This window comes from Phyllostomus discolor, chromosome X (genome assembly GCF_004126475.2).
Source record: "Phyllostomus discolor isolate MPI-MPIP mPhyDis1 chromosome X, mPhyDis1.pri.v3, whole genome shotgun sequence".
In the NCBI taxonomy this organism is placed as follows: domain Eukaryota; kingdom Metazoa; phylum Chordata; class Mammalia; order Chiroptera; family Phyllostomidae; genus Phyllostomus; species Phyllostomus discolor.
Window position 1 is genome coordinate 100666935 of NC_050198.1, and position 21691 is coordinate 100688625.

At 40.4% G+C, this 21691-nt stretch overlaps 1 protein-coding gene across 4 annotated transcripts in view; it reads left to right on the forward strand.

Annotated features, from left to right (window-relative positions):
- Positions 1-21691, forward strand: part of ATP7A (ATPase copper transporting alpha) — a 107707-nt gene that overhangs the window by 57405 nt on the left and 28611 nt on the right. For all 4 annotated transcript variants that reach the window (XM_028522885.2, XM_036016793.1, XM_036016792.1 and 1 more), the window contains 4 exons: positions 2757-2918; positions 18893-18969; positions 19164-19389; positions 20437-20670. In XM_028522885.2, coding sequence (XP_028378686.1) covers positions 2757-2918; positions 18893-18969; positions 19164-19389; positions 20437-20670 — 699 coding nt within the window. The remainder of the gene's footprint in view (positions 1-2756; positions 2919-18892; positions 18970-19163; positions 19390-20436; positions 20671-21691) is intronic.

Consider the following 21691-nt stretch of genomic DNA (forward strand, 5'->3'; position numbering starts at 1 on the left):
TGGAGGATACAATTTTTTAGAGATCCTTACTCCACCATTACTGATATGACCATAATAGGTATTCTTGAATAAATGCTTTGTGATTTGTTGTATACTCTTTGGTCACGTTTTAGAATATTTCAATAGGGTTTTTTGTTGTTGTTTTTACTTTTCAATTACAGTTTACTTTCAGTATTATTTTCTGTTAGTTTTAGGTGTACACCATGGTGGTTAGATAATCATATACTTTAGGGTTCTCCCTGTATATCCAGTACCCACCTGGTAGCATATATAGTTTATTAAAGTATTAGTGACTATATTCCCTATGCTATACTTTATATCCCTGTCACTACTCTGTAACTACCAATTTGTACTTCTTTTTTTAAATGTTTTATTTCTTTTTAGAGAGAGGGGAAGAGACAGAGAAAGAGAGGGAGAGAAACATCAACATGTGGTTGCCTCTCATATACCCCCTGTTAGGGACCCGGCCTGCAACCCAGGCATGTGCCCTGACTGGGAATCAAACCTGTGACTCTTTGGTTCACAGGCCAGTGCTCAATCCACTGAGATACACCAGCCAGGGCCAATTTGTACTTCTTAATCCCTTCACCTCTTTCATCCAGTCTCCCACACACCTTTCCTCTGGTGACCATCAGTCTTATGTCATTCTGTGTCTTTGAGTCTGTTTCAATTTTTTTGTTCATTTATTTTGTTCTTTAGATTATACATATAAGTGAAATCAAATGGTGTTTATCTTTCTCTAACTTATTTCACTGAGCACAATGCCCTCTAGGTCTATCTATGCTGTTGCAAATGGTAAAGTTTCATTCTTTTTTTATGGCTGAGTAATATTCCATTGTGTAATTGTACCACAACTTTTTTATCCACTCTTCTTCTGACGCTTGTGTTGCTTTCATGTCTTGGCTTTTGTAAATAACTCTGCAATGAACACAGGGGTGCATATATTCTTTTGAATTAATGCTTGGGGTTTCTTCAGATAAATTCTCAGAAATGGAATCGCTGGGTCATAAGGGAGCTCCATTATTAAATTTTTGAGGTATCTCCATACTGTTTTCCACAGCGGCATTTCCACCAGTCTGCATTCCCAGTAACAGTGCCTGAGGGTCCCTCTTTCTCCACATCCTGGCCAGCACTTGTTGTTTGTAGATTTGTTTATGATGGCCATTCTGACATGTGTGATGTGATATCTCACTGTGGTGTTAATGTGCATCTTGGTGATGATTAGTGATGTTGAGTATCTTTTCATATGTGTATGGGCCATCTGTATGTGCTCTTTGGAGAAGTATCTGTTCAGGTCCTTTGCCCGTTTTTTACAACTTTTTTTTAAAGATTTTATTTATTTATTTTTAGAGAGGGAAGGGACGGAGGGAGGGAGGGAGAGAGAGAGAGAGAGAGAGAGAGAGAGAGAGAGAGAGGGAGAGAGGGAGAGAGGGAGAGAGGGAGGGAGAGGGAGAAAGAGAAACATCAATGTGCGGTTGCTGGGGGCCGTGGCCTGCAACCCAGGCATGTGCCCTGACTGGGAATGGAACCTGCGATGCTTTGGTTCGCAGCCCGCTCTCAATCCACTGAGCTACGCCAGCCAGGGCCTGCCCATTTTTAGTTGGATTATTTGCCTCTTGGATGTTGAGCTCTACGAGTTCTTTATAAATTTTGGATATTAACCCCTTATCAGATAGATCTTTGATGAATATCTACTTCCATTCAGTGGGTTGTCTTTTCATTTTGATGATGATTTTCTTTGCTGCATAAAAACTTTTTAGTGTAATGTAGTCCCATTTGTTTATTTATTTTTGTTTCCTTTGCCTGAGGAAATAATCAGAAAAATGTATTGCTAAGTGAAATGTCAGAGATTTTACTGCCTGTGTTTTGTTTTAGGAGTTTTATGGATTAGTATTACGTTTAAGTGTTTAATCCATTTTGAATTTGTTCTTGTGTATGTTGTGAGAAGGTGGTGTAGTTTCACTTTTTTGCATGTATCTGTCCAATTTTTTCGAGCACCATTTTCAAGAATTGTCTGTGGAAACTTTCCCCCAGTTTTATGATTGCTTTTTAGGGGAAATGAATTGATGAGCTCCTTACACAGTCATTCTAAATTTCTAGTCCCATGATTTTAGAATTTAGTGTCCAACTAAACTGTATTTAATGTCAACCAACACATAGGGCAAAATATATTTTTAGACAGATGTAGAGCACTTTGGTCTCCCATTAACCTTCACTAAAAGTAATACGAACAGTTGTATGATTTTTGCATAATGAAAAACTATCTAGAGGGAAGCAAGGCATTGAATACAAGAAACAGTGAGCCCTGGTTGGGTAGCACAGTTGGTTGGAACGTTGTTTGATACACTAAGGTTGCAGGTTTGATCAACAGTCAGGGCACATACAAGAATCGACCCATGAAAGCATAAATAAGTGGAACAACAAATCTATCTCCCTCTCTTCCCCCCCCAACTTTCCTCTTTCTCTCTAAAATCAACCACTAAAAAAAGAAGCAATGATTTGTCAACTTCTCTACAAGAAGTAGTGACAAGAAGAGGAAGACTTTTTCTGACACCTGCTTCTGTGTAATCTGTGGCAGCTGGACCGTATCTTTGTTCCGTGTTGTATAAAAGTGTCCTAATGATGATATCTAAAGCATAATCCTAGTGCAGGAAGATCTTGTGTGACTGTCCCATGTTGCACCAGTTATTTTAATAACTTGTGTTTAATGGAGGAGAAAGTATATTTCTGAATAACAATGTGTTTGTCGTTCATAGGTGAGAGGAATGACGTGCGCCTCCTGTGTCCATAAAATAGAATCCACCCTCACCAAGCACAGCGGGATTTTCTACTGCTCTGTGGCCCTGGCAACCAACAAAGCACATATTAAATATGATCCAGAAATTATTGGCCCCAGAGATATTATCCATACAATTGAAGTAAGTGCCACTTTCTTTGTTCTTGCCTATTTGATCAGCGCGCCTTTGAATTGCTTCTGGTTTGTATCAGGGAGAGGGAGTGGAAAATATCTGATATCTTTGGTTACTCCTGACATCATCTGTTTCAAAATGTAATGCAGATGTGTCTGCCTTTTTTTGGTATTTGTCAGGAAGAGTCAGGCGAAGGGATACTGGTACTGTAAATCAGGAGCAGATTTAAAGTAGAGATGCACCATATTCAAAAACTATTTAGAAAATGTAACTGACATACTTTCTTATGAGTAAGATTTAGGTCAGTCATTCAGAAGTGAGGGATCCTGCTAGATGCTTTATTGTTTGTTAGGTCAAAGCAAATGATGTATTTTTATGGTAAAGTAAGGAATTTAAAAGATCAAACTCTTTTCTTTGTGATAAATTCATCCTGTGTTCTTCAGAATGTCGTAAGTAGTAGTACATATGGAAGTGCTTTAGAAGTCTTAATATCAGCCCTGGCTGGTGTGGCTCAGTGGTTGAGTGCCAGCCTGCGAACCGAAGGGTCACCGGTTCGATTCCCAGTCTAGGGCACATGCCTGGGTTGCCGGCCCGGTCCCCAATGGGGGGCGCACAAGAAGCAACCACACACTGATGTTTCTCTCCATCTCTCCCTCCCTTCTCCTCTGCCTAAAAATCAATCAGTCAATCAATCAATCAATAAAATCTTTAAAAACAGTTTTAATATCATATACCATTGGTGTTCTAGTGATCCGCAGGGTTGTCCAACCTTTTGGCGTCTGTGGGCCACAATGGAAGAAGAGTTATCTCACACAGTAAATACACTATGACACATAACCACACACAGAAAAAATCTCATCATGTTTTAAGTAAATTTACAGTTTTGTCTTGGGCTGCATTCACAGCCATCCCAACCTGCATGTGGCCCATAGGATGCAGGTTGGACACCCCTGATAAAGCATATTAATAGTTCAGATAAGATCATATTAGAATAGATAATAGTACCAGTAGCATCTTTGTGAAGCTAGAATTATTGAATATCTACTGTGTGTCAGTTACCAAGATAGCCAAGCTTCAGCCCTTAATTTGATTCTCACAGCAGTGCTGTCATCTTCATTTTGGAGGTGAGGGACCTCAGGATAAGAGAAGTTCAGTTACTGGTCCAAAGTCAAATAGCTAGTAAATAATCATAGCTGGGATTTGAGTCTCATCTTTCAGACTCCAAAGCTCATGCCTGCTCTTTTCATTGTACTACACTGCCAGCCAGTGATAGATGGCAGCGTGGTGTTTAGCAGTTGAAAATATAGTGTGTTACTGTCTTTGCTCATGTGAGTCTTACTTAGGTGTAGTTTTCTTTTAATACCTTATTTTATTAACAAAAAGTTTTGTTTGTGTTCTTTTTTTCTTCATTTCTTCTGAGAGTTCATCATGTGTATGTGGAAACACAACGAATTTCTATATTTCAGTTTTGTGTCCTGTACCTTTACTGAGTTCATTTAATAGTTCTAATAGATTTTGGGGGAGTCTCTAAGGGCTTTCTATATATGATGTCATGTCTTCTGAAAATAATGACCGTTTTACGTGTTCTTTTCAAACTTGGGTGCTGTTTATTTCTTTTTCTTGTCTGATTGCTGTGACTGGATGTTCAAGTACTGAGCTGAATAAGAGTAGTGAGAGTGGGCATTGTTGTCTTGTTCCTGATCTTAGAGGAACAGCTTTCAGCTTTTCATCATTGAGTGTGATGTTGGCTGTGGGTTTTTCATATGGCCTTTATTATATTTAGGTATGTTTCTGTTATCCCCATTTTGTGGAGTTTTTTAAATTATAAATGGGCATTGAATTTTGTCAAATGTGTTTTCTGCATGTATTGAAATGATGATATGATTTTTATACTTGGTATTGATGATGTAGTGTATCACGTTGATTGATTTGTGGGTGTGGGATCATCCTTGTGTCCGGAGAATAAATCCTACTTGGTCATGGTGTATGATCCTTTTATTGTATTGTCGAATTCAGTGTCCTAATATTTTGTTGAGAATTTTTACATCTATGTTCATCGGAGATACTGGCCTGTAGTTTTGTTTTTGCTAGTGTCTTTGGTTTTACTATCAGGGTAATGTTGATCTCATAGAATGAGTTTGGAAGCATTCCTTTCTTTTTAAATTTTTGGTATAGTTTGAGAAGGATAGGTGTTAAATCTCCATTAACTGTTTGGCAGAATTCACCTGTGTAGTTGTCTGGCCCTGGACTTTTAGTTGATGGGAGTTGGGTTTTGTTTTGGGGTTTTTTTTTTTATTATTATTGCTTCAATTTTGTTGCTAGTAATTGGTCTGTTTTGGTTTTCTGTTTCATCCTGGTTCAGTCTTAGAAGGCTGTAGGTTTCTAGAAAGCTATCCATTTCTTCTAGGTTGTCCCATTTGTTGGCATATAATTGTTCATTGTATTGTTTTTTATTGATCCTCACCCAAGGCCATGCTTATTGACTTTAGAGACAGGGGTAGGGGGAGAGAGAGAATCAGTGATGTGAGAAAGACACATGGATTGGCTGTCTCTTACACACACTCCTACCTGGCTGCAAACCCGAAACCTAGGTATGTGCCCTGACTGGGAATTGCAGCCTTTTAGTTTACACGATGATGCTCCAACCAACTGAGCCACACCGGGCAGGGCTGTTCCTAGTCATTTTTAATGAATTTTTGGCATTTTTGTAAAGTCCGTTGTAATTTCTCCTATTCATTTTTGATTTTATTTATCTGGGATCTCTTTTTTTCTTGATGAGTCTGCCTATAGGTTTATCAATCTTGTTCCTTTTCTGATAGAACAAGAATAAAGGCTGCATATCCAAACCTTGAGTAATATACAGGGGTCTAACACAAATAATGCCTCTCTTTTATTACAAAAATTTTCACTACAAAATCATAAACATGTAATTTGCAATGTGACAATATAACCGTCAGGCACACTGCATGACATTTTAGGTGAAATGTTCAAACTAAGCTATAAATGATTACACCCATATTAATACCCTACCAACCACACATAAGCAGGTCTTACTTCTGCTGCACCCTGTATTTAGTACGGTGCTAGCTTTTGAAGCCTATTATTGCTCAGTTTTCTGTACTGGTTCGGGGGTGGATGGATAGATATCAAAGCTAAAAGTCATTAATACACATCAATACTAGTATTTGTTGTTTAAATGTAAAAGTTATGATTTTACTGCTGAATTCTGTCGTTACGTCATCAAACATCCGGTCAGTATGACCACATAATGTTCTGCTTTTTTCCAAAACTACTTATTCAAGCATTTAGTTAACATTATTTTTTATTAAATTTATTTGGGTGGCACTGGTTAATAGGATCATAGGTGTATCAAATGAACATTTCTGTGATGCATAATCTGTATATTGCACTGTGCGCCCACCACCTACAGTCAAACCATCTTCTGTTACCATATGTGAGACCCCCTCAACCAGCCTCTGCCCTCTGGTCACCACCATACTCTTGTCCATGTCCATGAGTTTCAGTGTTATATGCCACGTATGAGTGAGATCATATGGTTCTTAGCTTTTTCTGACTGACTTATTTTACTTAGCATATTTGCAGGGTCTATCCCTGTTGTCAAAAATGGCAGTATTTTGTATTTTCTTATGGCTGAGTGGTATTTGATTGCATATGTGTACCACACATTCTTCGATACTCTAGCGAGGACACTTTGGTTGTGTCCATGTTTTGGCCACCATGAATGACACTGCAGTGAATATAGGAGTACATGTATCTTTACAAATACATGTTTTTCAGTTTTGGGGGTAAATACCCAGGAGGGGCATTGCTGGGTCATAGGGTAACTATTCATTTTTTGAGGAACTGCCACACTGTCTTCTATAGTGGCTGTAGCAGTTTACACTTCCACCAGCAGTGAGTGAGGGGCCCTTTTCTCCACGACCTCACTAACACTTGTTACTACCTGGCTTGTTGACAATAGCCATTCGGACAGGTGTGCAGTGGTATCTCATTGTAGTTTTGCTTGGCATTTCCATAATGGCTAGTTAAGTTGAGCATCTTTTCATATATCTGTTGGCCATTTGTATGTCTTCCTGGGGGAAGCGTCTGTTCAAGTTCTCTGCCCATTTTGTAATTGGGTTGTTTGGTGTGGAGTTTTATGAATTCTTTATATATGTTGGAGGTTAACCCTTTTTTAGAGCTGTTGTTTGCAAATAATCATCTCCCGTTGGGTTGTTTGCCTTTTTTTAAATTATATTTTATTGATTCTGCTATTATAGTTCTCCTGATTCCCTCCCCCCTTTGCCCCCCTTATCCAGTGCCCCCCACTCCCTCAGGCAATCCCCCCACTATTGTTCATGCCCATGGGTCATGTGTATAATAAGTTCTTTGGCTACTCCATTTTTTATACTGTGATTTACACTCCCGTGTCTGTTCTGCAACTACCTATTCTGTACTTCTCAATCCCCTCACCTCTTCACCCATTCTCCTCCCCGCTCCCATCTGGCAGCCTTCCAGTAACTAACTTCTTTTCTCTTGTTTTCAAGATTCTCTATCTTTAACCTTGGACATCTTTAACCTTTGACAATCCCAGTCATAATTAGGATTGTCTGTGCTTCCTGGACTTGCATGTCTATTTCCTTCACCAAATTAGGGAACTTTTCTGTCACTATTTTTTCAGGTAGATTTGCAATTTCCTGCTCTTTCTCTTCTCCTTTTGGCACCCCTGTGAGGCAAGTGTTGCATCTCTTAAAGCTGTCTCAAGGCTGTTTATACTATCCTCATTTATTTTTTATTTTTTATTGTTGTTCTGCATGGTTGTTTTTTGCTTCTTTATGTTCCAAATCATTGATTTGATTTTCAGCTCCATCCATTCTACTGTTGTTTCCCTGTAAACTGTTCTTTACTTCAATTAGTGTATCCTTTGTTTCTGAATGGGCCTTTTTGAGGATGTTGAGGTCCTCACTAAATTCTTTGAGCATCCTAAAAAACAATCTACATCTGATAGATTGCTCATCTCCAATTCATTTAGCTCTTTCTCTAGAGTTTTAATCTATTCTTTCATTTGGGCCATGTTTCTTTGTCTCCTCATTTTGGTGGCCTCCCTGTGTTTTTTCTGTGTATTAGGTGGAACTGCTATGACTCCATGTCTTGGTAGTGTGTCCTAATATAGTAGGTGTGTCCTGCAGGGCCCAGTGGCACAGCCTCCTTTATCACCCAAGCTGGTACTTGAAACGTGCCCTTCGTGTGGGCTGAGTACACTCTCCTCTTGTAGTTGAGCCTTAGTTGCTGTTGGCAGATGAATGGGAGGGATTTACCCAGGCCAGTCAGCTTCAAGGACTGGCTGTGACCAGTGACCACCAACCTCCACCCTCTGTGGAGGATCAGCTGTGCAGGGGCAGGGTGGTGGTGACCCAGTGTGGTCTGTAGCTGTCCACTGAGTGCTCTGGTCCTGGGGTTTCCTGGGTGCTGCAGGCCAAGGTGAGCCCCCACCTGTGTTTTGCGTGGGGCACCCTGCCTGAGCTGTAAAGCAATCTGAGGTAGCTGCTACTTGTGCTGGGCTGGAAGATCCCCAGGTGAAGCTAAGCTGTGACTCTAATCTGGCTACAACTGGGGCTCACTGAAGCCAGCTGTTGCTTGTTTGATAGGATTTAGGAGTTGAAGGTCAGCCATTCTTGTGGGAAAGCAGCTTGGGTGGACCCGTAAGTTGGGTGGGCCAGAGCCTCTGTGGATCTTCACTGTGGGTCACACAGTGTTAGCCAGGTGGATGGAGTCTCAGATATGGCACTGGCCTACCAGCTCTGTGTGTGTCAGGAGCTCAGCAAAGGGACATTGGCCTCTGCTTGCCCCGATGCCAGATACTTCAGTCTCTCCCTGTGCACCACTCGTGTCCTCCAAGCTGCCACCCCGGTGCTGGAGCCCAGAGGGAGTGAGTCTGAGTAGGTGAGTCCGTGTGTGGGTTCCCCAAGAGGAGCTGCTTAGGGCTCCAGCTGCCTTCTCCTCCAACTCAATCCCTGCTAGTTTTTGCAGCCAGAAGTTGTGGGGACTCACCTTCCTGGCACTGGAACCCTGGGCTGGGGGGCCTGGTGTGGGGTTGATACTCCTCGCTCCTGAGATATCCCTCCCAAATGTTTATCCACATTGGTGTGGGACCAGCCCGTTCCGTGTCTGTGCCCCCTCCTACCAGTCTGGATGGCTGTGGTTTCTTTAATTCCCTAGTTGTCAGACTCATTCAACTAGATTTCTGATGTTCCTGAGTGATGGTGGTTCTATATTTTAGTTGTAATGGGGTGCGAGGAGGTAGCCATGTCTGCCTACGTCAGCATCGTGACCGGAAGCCTCCCCCTGGCTATTTTTGGGGCTGAGCCCCAGTGAGCAGAGGTGACAGATGGGGCTCCCTTCTTTTCTCTGGCCCCTCCCATGGAATGGGGGCTCTACTGGGGTGTGTGGGCTGGGAGGGCTGAGGCCCTAGTCATGTCACCCCAGGTCATGAAGTGGTGGTTGTAAGCTAGAAGACCTCGGGCTGCTGAGGCTGCTGCCACCCCTGCACCGAGTGCCGCACTCCGCCCCACCACGCGCTGCTGCGGAGCATGGCTCCCCTCTCTCCTGGCAGAAGAGGCAGACCATGAAGCAGCTGCTAGTCTCTTCCCAAAGGACCTGAAGGTATAGCAGACCTAGGAATGCTCTTAAGGACAGTGGTGGCTGTGATCCAAGGCAAGGGAGAGGAGACACAAGAAGCAGGCTGCACCGTGGCAGGCTCCTTTGCAGGACAGAAACAGTGAGGAAGACATTTGCGAGGAGCCCGCCCTAGGTCAGAACGCGTATCAAGCGGTGGCCTCAGAAACTTTCGCTTGTAGAGCAGCCTGTGGCACAGGGCACGGTGGGAAACAGTTGAGCAGGCAGTCCGTGTGTGATCAGTGATGTCGCAGCTGGGTGCAGCCAGCGAGAGAGAGGTGGAGATGCCTTTCCCAGCCTGTCATCCCACGTGACTGTGGGCAGCCCAGAGCTGAGCCTCCTGGAGGAGCAACTTAGGCTCTTCTCACGAGGGAGGAGAAAGACCTCACTAAGATAACCCAGCCAGCCAGTGGATTAGTTTACAAACAAGCAAGCCAACAGCAACAACAGGCCCTGGGTGGGAGGGGTCAGTCTCCGGAGTGGCAGAATATTATTTAAAACATATAAGGTTCCTACAGAACAGTCATGAGACACAGAAGAGGCAAAATGACTGAAGCAAACACAACCACATAAATGACACTGAATGTGAATACATTAAACAGTGCAGTTAGAAGGCAGATATGCTGCTGTCCTGGCCCGTGTGGCTTGGTTGGGCGTTGTCCCGGAACTGAAAGGTCGCAGGTTCAATTCCCGGTCATGGCACACAGCTGGGTTGCAGGTTTGGTTCCTGTTAGGGCATGTGTGAAAGGCACCAATTGATATTCTTTTCTTGCACTGGAGTTTCTCTGTGTCTCTTTCTCCCTCCCTTCCCCTGTCTGTAAAAATAAATTTGAAAGAAATTATATTCTTCCCCCAATATTATTTATGAAACTTGCATTCCTTCTATATTGGTTGCAAGTGTGCTAGTTTAATCAAATACTCAATTCCTATATATACCTATGTTTTCTGGATTCTTTATTTTACTGAAATATTTTAACAAGTCTGGTGCTAAACATACTGTTGTAACTATTATAACTTTGTGGAATGCATTAATATCTGATAGGGCAGATTGTTCCTCATTGTTTAAAATTCTTTGGTTTATGTTGTACATTTTCTCCAGTAGATAAATTGAAATCTTTAAATTTTGGTATTTCTCTCCATGTCTCTAAATAATATTTGTTCTTTGATGTTTCAGTTTGAGGAATTGTTCACTGACATATTGGCATTGGATAAGAGGATTTAACTTTTCCCCCTCCTCTCTTCTCTCTTACACCACACACAAAAGCCTTCCGAACTCCCATCCTCCCCAGGAACTCTTTGCCCACCCAGGCACCATCTTCTGTTCATCTGTTCACAAGCCAGCCTGGTGGAAAACGTGTCTGTCCACTTCCTCCTGGTGCATTAACTCAAACCATCCCAAATGTATTACGGTCTCTTCTTGACTCCCCACTGAGACGATTCTGTTCGAAGTCAATACATCTCTGTGCTGCTAAAACCAGTATTTCTGACTTCACTTGAATTCTGTGCAACATTAGATACGGTTCCCTCCTTGAAATGTTCACCCTTGCACTTTTGTGGGTGCCATCTCTGGCACCCGGTTTCCTGGTTCCCCTGCTATATTTCTCAACATCTACCTTCACTTTCGTCTGGGGATCTCCCACCTCTCATATTTTAGAATCGCAGAGTTACTCAGAGCTCAGGTCTTGAATCCCTTCTTTATATTCTTAACTTAGGTGGCTCACTCAATCCTATGGCTTCCTTTTACTTTTAAAAATAATGTATTAAACCTTACTATATTTTAACAATATTTAATAAAAGTTATTAACTCTGCATATTTCATTTAGAAAACTTTAAATTCCTAGAGATAGCCCAGTCTCTCCAGACAGTAATGCTATTTAACAGAAAATGAAAGGTGTGATTTTTTTTTTCTCTTGAGGAATAGACAAGTACATGTCATACATAGTATCTGCATACACTCCTGTAATTGAAGCAATCGTTTTGGATACTTCTGTTAAACAGTACCAGAAATAAAGGCCCTTGATAACTCCAGAATTTCAGTATTAGTCATCTTAAAAATATTTTAAAACCTACTTTAAGAACTGACATTTTTGTTCTGTTGAATAAATGATGCCATTTAAGAAAACTTTAAAATATTTACTGTGAAGAAAGTGGTAATAGTCTTCTTGGACAAAGATGATAATGGATCTATTCTAAAGAAAATGCAAATCATGATTAATGACTTAACTAGTGGAAAGTAAGACAGTACAGAGTTAGTTTCAATTTAGTTGGGTTTATTTATTTGCTCATTTTCTCCATCCAGTCTCACTGATTGACCAATCAGTGAGTTATACCCCACAGCTCCATGATAAATCAGTGTAATTTGCTTCACTTTTAGGAATTTCAGTTTTGGCTTTTGGCACTCACTGATCTTCACTGTTGTGGAGCAGAACACTTTTTCTTACTGCTGCCATCACCGCATTCTTGACTTTAGCGATTAGTGATAGATCTGGTGGAGGCTGCTGGAGGGTAGCAGTCACTGGAGCTCGTGCAGGTGGGGTCACCGATCGCCCTGGTGAGCTTAACGTGCGAGAAGGTGATTGAACGAAAGGAAATGAAGACTGTCTGGTGGGAGATTTTGCTGACTGCGCCCTTGCAGAGTTTTGTTGGGGTGGCATCAAATGCCTCGTCGATTGTGCCGTTGAAGGCCTTTGTGACTGAGCAGCTGAAGGTTTTGATGGCTTGAAGGTCACAGCTGATGACTGTGCCCCTGAGCATCTTGACCGTGTGGTGTCTGACCTTCTTGTGGACGGGGAAAGTGAATTCTTTGGTGCTGGAATCTGAGCTCTTGATGATTGTGGACGTGAAGAGGTTGGTGAGAGTGGACTTGAATTTTGTGGATTTGATGATCTTGGCAATAGTGTAACCGGATATCTTGGTGGTGGAATACGATAGCTCGGTGATGGTGAAAGTGAAGATCTTGGCGATGAAGGAATTGAAGACTTTGATAATTTTGTAACTGAAGCTGTTGCTGATTGTACAACAGACGTACGGCCACTGAGATGTGAAACTGTGGCCCTTGTTTGAACACTACGTGAGGTGACTGCAGAAGAAGAGAGAGGTGGAGGCATGCCCTGATATTCAGCTTGTGCGAGTAGATCATCCGTTGTCAGTTCATAGTATGGGAAAGGTTCCGATGCTGGAGCGGAGAAGGCCCCTTTAGGTGGGATAATTGGAACAGCTCTATCAGGAGCACCTGGGCGGCAAGCAGCAGGAGATGTTGCTGCTGCGGTTCCCAAAGCGGGTGACGGAAGTTGAGTTGGGACGTGTATGCTTGAGGAAGGAGTTTCCACCTTCGAAACTCTTAATGCAGCTAACCAGTCAGCTGGCAATGCCGGTGCTGAGGCTGGAGCTGTAGGGCTCACAAACACCTTTGTTTTAAGGCGAGTTTGAGGTTGGGGTTTCAGTTCTTCTCCCCTTCCAGTTCCGTATCTAACGTATGTAGGTGGATTTTTCACCTCTCTGGATTCATGCACTGGCGGATAGTGAGAGCTGGATATCACTGTTTCTACAGCTCTCGTTACAACCTTATTGATTTCACACAGTGGGAAACTGGAAAATGAGGAACTTTCATCTGGTTGGTCCACATGTGAACGAGAGGCCGCACTGCAAGCAGCTGGGACATGGTACACCGAAATGTCTCCCATCCGTTGAGTCTGAGGCACACGTGCTGGTTTATTGCGATGATCTTTGGGCTGCTTTTGCTTGGGCCTTGCTCCCTTTGCTTCTTCAATTTCACGGACAGTCTTTTCTTTATGAAGTTCAAAGCAGTGTGAAGCATCAGGAGACACTTCCAAACCTCCTGTATCATCTGGGACAAAAGGAGACAACCTATTCATAGGTAATGTCAGTCCATGAGTATCGTGCCTTTCCCACATTTTAACAGGTACTTGCTTGGAGGGGTATACCTGCTGTGTTTGAACTGTTGTACTTTGAAACATCTCTGATTCTGTAATTCTCAAGGACAACCCTCCATTTTGATCTTTGTAGGTAACAGTATTTGTCTTCTGGATTACCTGTTCTTCTAAAACTGTAACTTGGAAAGAGAGTCTGTCAGTCTTCTCAAATATTTCATCAATTATATCTACAGCACGTTTACTCAGAGTATTTACTCGTGTAACTATATTGTGTAAAGACGTCTCGATTATCTGAATTAATTCCTCTTGAGTATTTGCGGGTATCTCCAATGTATTTGGATCCCCCTCATCTTTCTGTTCATTTGACGACATTTTAAATGTTTTAGTTGAGTACAAATGTTGAGGCACTTCCACTTGACCCCATTTTATTCATCCATACCTTTTCTTAGGCCCCCTCTGAGGTCTGTCTCTTTTTCAGCCTCACAGGCACCATCTGATTCTGGCAGAGGCTGCTCTGATCTGAGAGAAGTCTCTGCCTCCAGCAGTAACCCGGCAACCAAGCTCCGTGTCATAATCCCATGGCTGCGCCAGCTGTGATTGGACAGTGCCTCCCAGTCATCACCTGCCCCCCTCCCTGCCCTGCTGTCTGCTGGAACAGGTTTCTCAAAGGTGGAGAGAGACTAGCAGGAGAGGAAGTCACAAAGGGATTAGTGAATTCTCATGTATTGTTTCTCAAGGGTGATCCTGGATTTGAGACCAAATTTGCTATGTGACCTCTAGCTTACTTTTCTGAACTCAAGTAACACCTCTCCTTATCTGATTCCAAATTATCTTCCAGTTGAGATGTCTCTTCTAAGCTCCACTTGGATACCACACGGCTTTCTCAAACTGTTACTTAAACTTTTTTGACGTACAAAAGCTATATGTAATTAATGTGTACAACTTTATAAATTTGGAGATAAGTATCCACCCATAAAACCATCACCTCAGTCTATGCCATGAACCTATCCATCACCTTCAAAATTTCTTCTTGCTCTACTATTATCATCATCATCATCATCATCATCATTTTGTGATAAACACTTAACATGAGATCTAAGTTCTTAGTAAATATTTTCTTTATTTTCTTGTTTAGCTATTACAGTTCCCCCTGCATTTTCCCCTCTCTTCCCATCTCTACCCAGCTTCAGCCCCCCTCCCATCTGTCCATCACCTCACCATTGTCTGTGTCTATGGGTCATGCATACCCGTTCTTTAGTTAATCCCCCCTACTTTCATTTAGTCCCCCCCTGCCCACCCTCTGGTAGCTGTCAGTTTGTTCCATGTATCCATGTCTCTGTCTCTATTTTGTTCATCATTTTATTGTTTTCATTAGATTCCATGTGTGAGATCATATGGTATTTGTCTTTTTTCTGACTGGATTATTTCAATTAGCATAATGCTCACCAAATCCATCCATGCTGTTGCGAAGAGTAACATTTACCTCTTCTTTTTTTAACTTTTGTTCAATTAGAGTTGTGCCAATTTTCCCCATTCCTCTCCTCTGCCCTGCTACCCCCTGCTCATGCAGTCAGTCCCTTACTGTTGTCCATGTCCATGGGTCATTCATACATGTTCCTTGATTAGACTATTCCTCTTCTTTCCCCCGTTGTCCTCCCTCCTCCCCTCTGGTCCCTGGCAGTCTGTTCCTTGTTTTCATGCCTCTGGTTCTATTTTGCTCATCTGTTTGTTTTGCTGATTAGGTTCCACTTATAAGTAAGATCATATGGTATTTGTCTTTCAATACGTGGCTTATTTCACTTAGCATAATGCTCTCTAGTTCCATCCATGCTGTTGCAAAGGGTAGGAGCTCCTGCTTTCTTTCTGCTGTATCGTATTCCATCACATGAATGTACCACAGTTTACTGATGGGCACTTAGGTTGCTTCCAGCACTTGGCTATTGTAAATTGTGCTGCTATGAACATTGGGGTGCATAGGTCCTTTTGAGTTGGTATTTCAGTATTCTTAGGTTATAACCCCTGCAGTGAGATCACTAGATCAAAAAGGCAGTCCCATTTTTAGTTTTTTTTTCATTTTAATGATTTTACTTTAATTATTGTTCAAGTACAATTTTCTATCTTTTACTCCCATCCCAGTCCACCCACCCTGCCCTCCCACCTCCCTCCCATTTCCACTCCCCCCTAGGTTTTGTCCATGTGTCCTTTATACTTGTTCTTGTAAACCCTCCCCCTTTTCCCCTGAAATTCCCTCCCCTCTCCCTCTGGTCACTGTCATCCTGTCATCTATTTCAGTGTCTTTGGTTATATTTTGCTTGTTTCTTTGTTTTGTTGATTATGTTCCAGTTAAAGGTGAGATCATATGGTATTTGTCTTTCACCGCCTGGCTTATTTCACTGAGCATAATGCTTTCCAGCTCCATCCATCAGCATGGATGTTACAAAGCTGTTGCAAAGGGTAGGAGCTCCTTCTTTTTCTCTGCTGCATAGAATTCCACTGTGTAAAGGTACCAAAGTTTTTTGATCCATTCATTTACTTATGGGCACTTAGGTTGCTTCCAACACTTGGATATTGTAAATTGTGCTGCTATGAACATTGGGGTGCATAGGTTCTTTTGGATTGGTGTTTCAGGATTCTTAGGGTATAATCCTAGCAGTGGAATCACTGGGTCAAAAGGCAGATTCATTTTTAGTTTTCTGAGGAAATTCCATACTGTTTTCCATAGTGGCTGCACCAGTCTGCATTCCTACCAACAGTGCGCTAGGGTTCCCTTTTCTCCACATCCTCACCAGCACTTGCTGTTTCTTGACTTATTGATGGTAGCCATTCTGACAGGTGGGAGACAGTATCCCATTGTAGTTTTCATTTGCGTCTCTCTGATGATTAGTGATGTAATCTCAACTCCTTAACAATTAAGGAGTAGTTACATTTATATAGTCCTAAAATTATTTCAGCCTTTTGAAGGCAACCACAAGGCTGATGTGGCCCCCAGTGGAAATGATTTTGACACCCCTGACCTAGGTGATAAGTTGGCAAAAATATTGCTGTATGGGATATCTGAAAATTTTCTGCCTATCTATGTTTGCCTCTAGAACTTTTATGGTGTCACGACATATATTTAAGTTATCTATCCATCTTGAGTTTATTTTGGTGTATGGTACAAGTTGGTGGTCTAGTTTCTTTCTTTCTTTCTTTTTTTTTTTTTTTTTTGCATGCATCTGTCCTGATCTCCCAACACCATTTATTAAAGAGGGTATTTTTACTCTATTTTATGCTCCTGCCTCCTTTGTCAAATATTAATTGACCATAGAGACATGAGTTTATTTTTGGGCTCTCTATTCTGTTCCATTGATCTATTGTCTATTCTTATGCCAGTACCAGCCTGTTTTGATTACCGTGGCCTTGTAATATAGTTTGATATCAGGTGTTTTGATTCCTTCTACTTCATTCTTCCTTCTCAAAATTGCTAAGGATATTTGGGGTGGTTTAGTGTTTCATACAAATTTTTGAAATATTAGTTATATATCTTTGTGATATGTCATCGGTATTTTAATAAGGATTGCATTGAATCTATAAATTGCTTGGGTAGTATGGACATTTTAATGATGTTAATTCTTCCAATTAATGAACGTGATATATGATTCTATTTATTTGTGTCTTCCTTGATATCCTTATTCAGTATTTAATTGTTTTCTGAGTACAGGTCTTTTACCCCCTTGGTTAAGTTTACTCCTAGGCAGAGTTCCAGCCAAAATGGAGGCATAGGCAGAAATGCTTCACTTCCTTACACAACCAAAAGAAGGATAATAACCAATTTACAAAGAACAACCAGAACTACCAGAAAATCAAACTTCATGGAAGTCCAACAACCAACAAGTTAAAGAAACATTCATCCAGACCAGCAGGAGGGACAGAGATAGCAGCAGTGAGAACACGCAACAAGGCAGTATGATGTCACCTGAAAACAATGACAGTTTTACTTCCTGCTGTCCAATTTGGATGCCTTTTATTTCTCTTTCTTGTCTGATCAGTGTGGCTAGAACTGCCAGTACGATGCTGAATAGAAGTGGTAGAAGTAGGCAGCCTTGTCTTGTGCCTGATCTTAATGGGAAAGCCTTTACTTTTTGCCCATTGAGTATGATGTGGGCTGTAGGTCTCTCGTATATGACCTTTATTATGTTGAGGTATGCTCTCTCTACCCCCACTTTGCTCAGTGTTTTTTTTATTATAAATGGGTGCTGTCCTTTACCAAATGCTTCCTCTGCATCAATTGATATGTTCATGTGGTTTTTGTCTTTCACTTTCTTTATGTGATCTATTATGTTTATTGATTTGCAAATAAGGTGCCATCCTTGCATCACTGGGACGAATCCCACTTGGTCATGGTGTATGATCTTTTTAATGTGTTGCTGGATCTGGTTTGCCAATATTTTGTTGAGGATTTTAGCATCTATGTTCACCAGTGATATTTGGCCTGTAGTTTTCTTGCTTTGTTGTGTCTTTATCTGGCTTTGGAATTAGGATGATGGTGGCCTCATCAAAAGAGTTTTGGAGTCTTTCATCATCTTGGATTTTTTGGAATAGTCTAACAAGGATGGGGGTTAGCTTTCCCCTAGAAGTTTGGTAAAATTCTCCTGTGAAGCCACCCGGACCAGGGCTTTTGTGTGCCAGAATTTTTTGATTACTGCTTCAATTTCACTAGCTGTCATTGGTCTATTCAGGCTTTCTGCTCCTTCTTGATTCAGTTTTGGAAGATTATATGTTTATAGATATTTGTCCTTTTGGCCCAGGTTGTCAGATTTCTTGGCATATAGTTGTTTGAAGTAATTTGTTATAACCCTTTGTATTTCTGTGGTATCAGTTGTAATTTCTCCTCTTTCATTTCTGATATTATTTATTTGGGTCCGCTCTCTCTTTTTTTTTTCTTCATGAGTCTGGTTAAAGCCTTGTCAATTTAGTTTATCTTTTCAAAGACCAGCTCCTGGATTTATTGATCCTTTGAATTGTTCTTTTAGTCTCTGTCACTTAATTCTGCTCTGATCTTGATTATTTTCTTTTTTCTACTTTCTCTGAGCTTTGTTTGTTGTGATTTCTTCTTTTTTTTTCCAAAAGATTCAATTTATTCTTAGAGACAGGGGAAGGAAGGGAGGAATAGCAGGAGAGAGACATCAGTGTGAAAGACTAACACTGATCAGTTGCCTCTCATGCATGCCCCGACCAGGTATTGAACTCATAACCCAAGCATGTGCCCTGACCAGGAATTGAACTGGTGGCCCTTCACCCTGCAGGATGACGCTCAACCAACTGAGCCACACTGGTCAGAGCTGAATTGTTCTTAATGACAATACCATGGCTTAGGATTTCTCCACACATTTATACTTTCAGTGAAATAATTGTTTTCTCATGGATTTCTTGTAGAGCTTAGGTTTCGAAGCGTCTTTGGTCAAGAAGGATCGGTCAGCAAGCCACCTAGACCATAAGCGAGAGATAAGACAGTAAGTACTTTTGGAGTGTCAGTGAAAAAATACATTTTGACTCCTTTTTAGAAACTTAACATCCTGTGAATGTGTGAGTTTTTACAATAGCATCCTTAAACTTGGGTGAGCGGTCCTAACTTGTGCTTACCTGTAGTACATAGACTCATTAACCATTAGCTACTTACTAAAATGATTTTTTTTTTCTACATAAGATGGAGACGGTCCTTCCTTGTGAGCCTGTTTTTCTGTATTCCTGTTATGGGGCTGATGATATATATGATGGTTGTGGACCACCAGCTTGCAACTCTGTACCATAATAAGACCATGAGCCAAGAAGAAATGGTCAAACATCATTCTTCTATGCCCCTGGAGCACCAGATCCTGCCAGGATTGTCCATTATGAATTTGCTATCCTTTATATTGTGTGTACCTGTGCAGGCAAGTGAACTGTTAATAAGTCTATGTGTTAATAATGAAAAATAGCTGAGACGTGGCAGGCAAGGCTATTTTCAGTTGGAAAGCAGATGTTAGCCAGAACCTGGTCATTTTATGCTGAATGTTTTACAAAAATAATCTTAAACTGAGTGGTTAGTTAAAGTAGATAATAAATTCCACTTAAGCCCTAAAGATATTATTTAATGACAAAGCAGACAGTAAGAGTTTCATTTGTGTTCAGATATGAATTTGTGTTTATATCTGCTATTATATATAACTTTATATTTAAAATATAATAAAATATATTTTATTTATATATTTAATATTTTAAGTGAATTATGTTTCTATTAATGATATTAAATGTATTTTAATATCTTTATTAATTTACTGTATAAAATAAAATAATTATGGTAATTATTTTATTAGTAGTTGTATTGCTTTCCCCTGGCACTTAAACTTACTGCCTTTTGTATATTTTCAAAGCTTCTTTTGAGATAAACTCTTATTGTAGAACACTTCCATCTGACAAATACATCCCTTTTTCTGATTCTTGTAAAATGCAATAATGATTTCTTAAAAATCTTAGCATGTTTCTTTATAAGAAAAACAAGCTTTTGCTCATGTTTACTAATGAAACCAGCCAACAGATGTAATAGCTTGTCATATACCACTTAGGTTGAATTTCAGAAAGGGGGAGATGATTTTTATATTTAAAAACCCCTTGTCAAAAGAATGTCATTCTTTTCCTAGTTCTTGTTTTGGCTAGAGTGAAAGAGAACATTCTGAGAACCTTCTGAGTTTCTATTATGGAATATCCATTGGACCGCAGAGGACAGCTGCCAGAGGCTGGTGCACCAATTGGAATCCTTGCTGCTAAATCCTTGCACACACGTAGCTGCTAAAATGCAGACTTCACATTTCTCTTTAGTGTTAGTGGATTAAGTAGGAGCCAAAGGAATTTAACATGGATGCTGTACCTTAGTTATGGAGGTATATATTTGAATTTCAGGTTTTTTTTTTAAAGCAATGATTATTATTTCTCTATTACAGTTTTTCGGAGGCTGGTACTTCTACATTCAGGCCTACAAAGCTCTGAAGCATAAGACTGCAAATATGGACGTGCTGATTGTGCTGGCCACCACCATTGCATTCGCCTACTCTTTGGTTATCCTTCTTGTCGCAATGTTTGAGAGAGCCGAAGTGAACCCTATTACTTTCTTTGACACCCCTCCTATGCTATTTGTGTTTATTGCGCTGGGCCGGTGGCTGGAGCATATAGCAAAGGTAAAGTCAGAAAACATGCCATTTGTTAAAATCTTGGGTGGATAAATGACCATAATAGTTTCTAGACCAATTAATAGAATATGTATATATTGATTTATGTATCTAATCATTTACTGAAGTATTTGTTTTTGTTTGGCAGTGTTTTAAGTATCCCTTTTTAGAAGATTTACCAAGTTTGTGGAATTAATATTGTAGATAGTGGAATACATCCATGTTTACTTTAAGAGAGAGGCATTTGAGAACTACTTTTTAAATTTCTATCATATGATTCATGGAAAAAATTGATGTGACTGCAGGGTTTAAAATAACGATGGAAAAATTTTACCCATAATCTAATGCTCTAATGGAAATCACTTTCTTATCCTATTCCACATATGTTTATATTTTCCAGATTGGCAAACATAGTATCCCATGACACTTTGTACCCTTAACACTATAAAGATTCCCCCCCGCCATTTTTTCAGTCTAGATAATTATTTGGCATTTCTGAGTTATATTCTGTCAAATCAGTGTGCTGTCATTTACTAAATCATTTTGGTTTTCTTCTCAATTAGATTGTTTCCAATTTTTAATTTGAGATAACTCTGCAATGTCATTTTTCTTGAATTAGTGTCTTAGGATAAATTACAAAGCATATGGTTGAAAGACAAAACTCTTTCTGTGGTTTATGCTACAAGTTGAAACAATTTTTGCCAGCAAAGGTATGTTAGTGAAATAGTTTGACTACCACTTCATCAGTTTGGATTCCTGTCTAAATTCTGGCTAAGTCAGTAGGCATGAAATGGTGTCATAGAGTTGCTTTAGTTTACATTTATTCCATTAATAACAGGGATAAACATTTTCTCGTACATCAGGGATTTTATTTCTTCTGACAGGAATTGCCTATTCATGTCCTTTGCCTATGTACCTATTGGGTTCCTGATGTTTTTCTTACTAATTTACATTATTTATAAATTAGAGCTAATTATACATTTTCTATTTTGCTTACTTCATATTTTTAAGTAAAATATTAAAGACTATA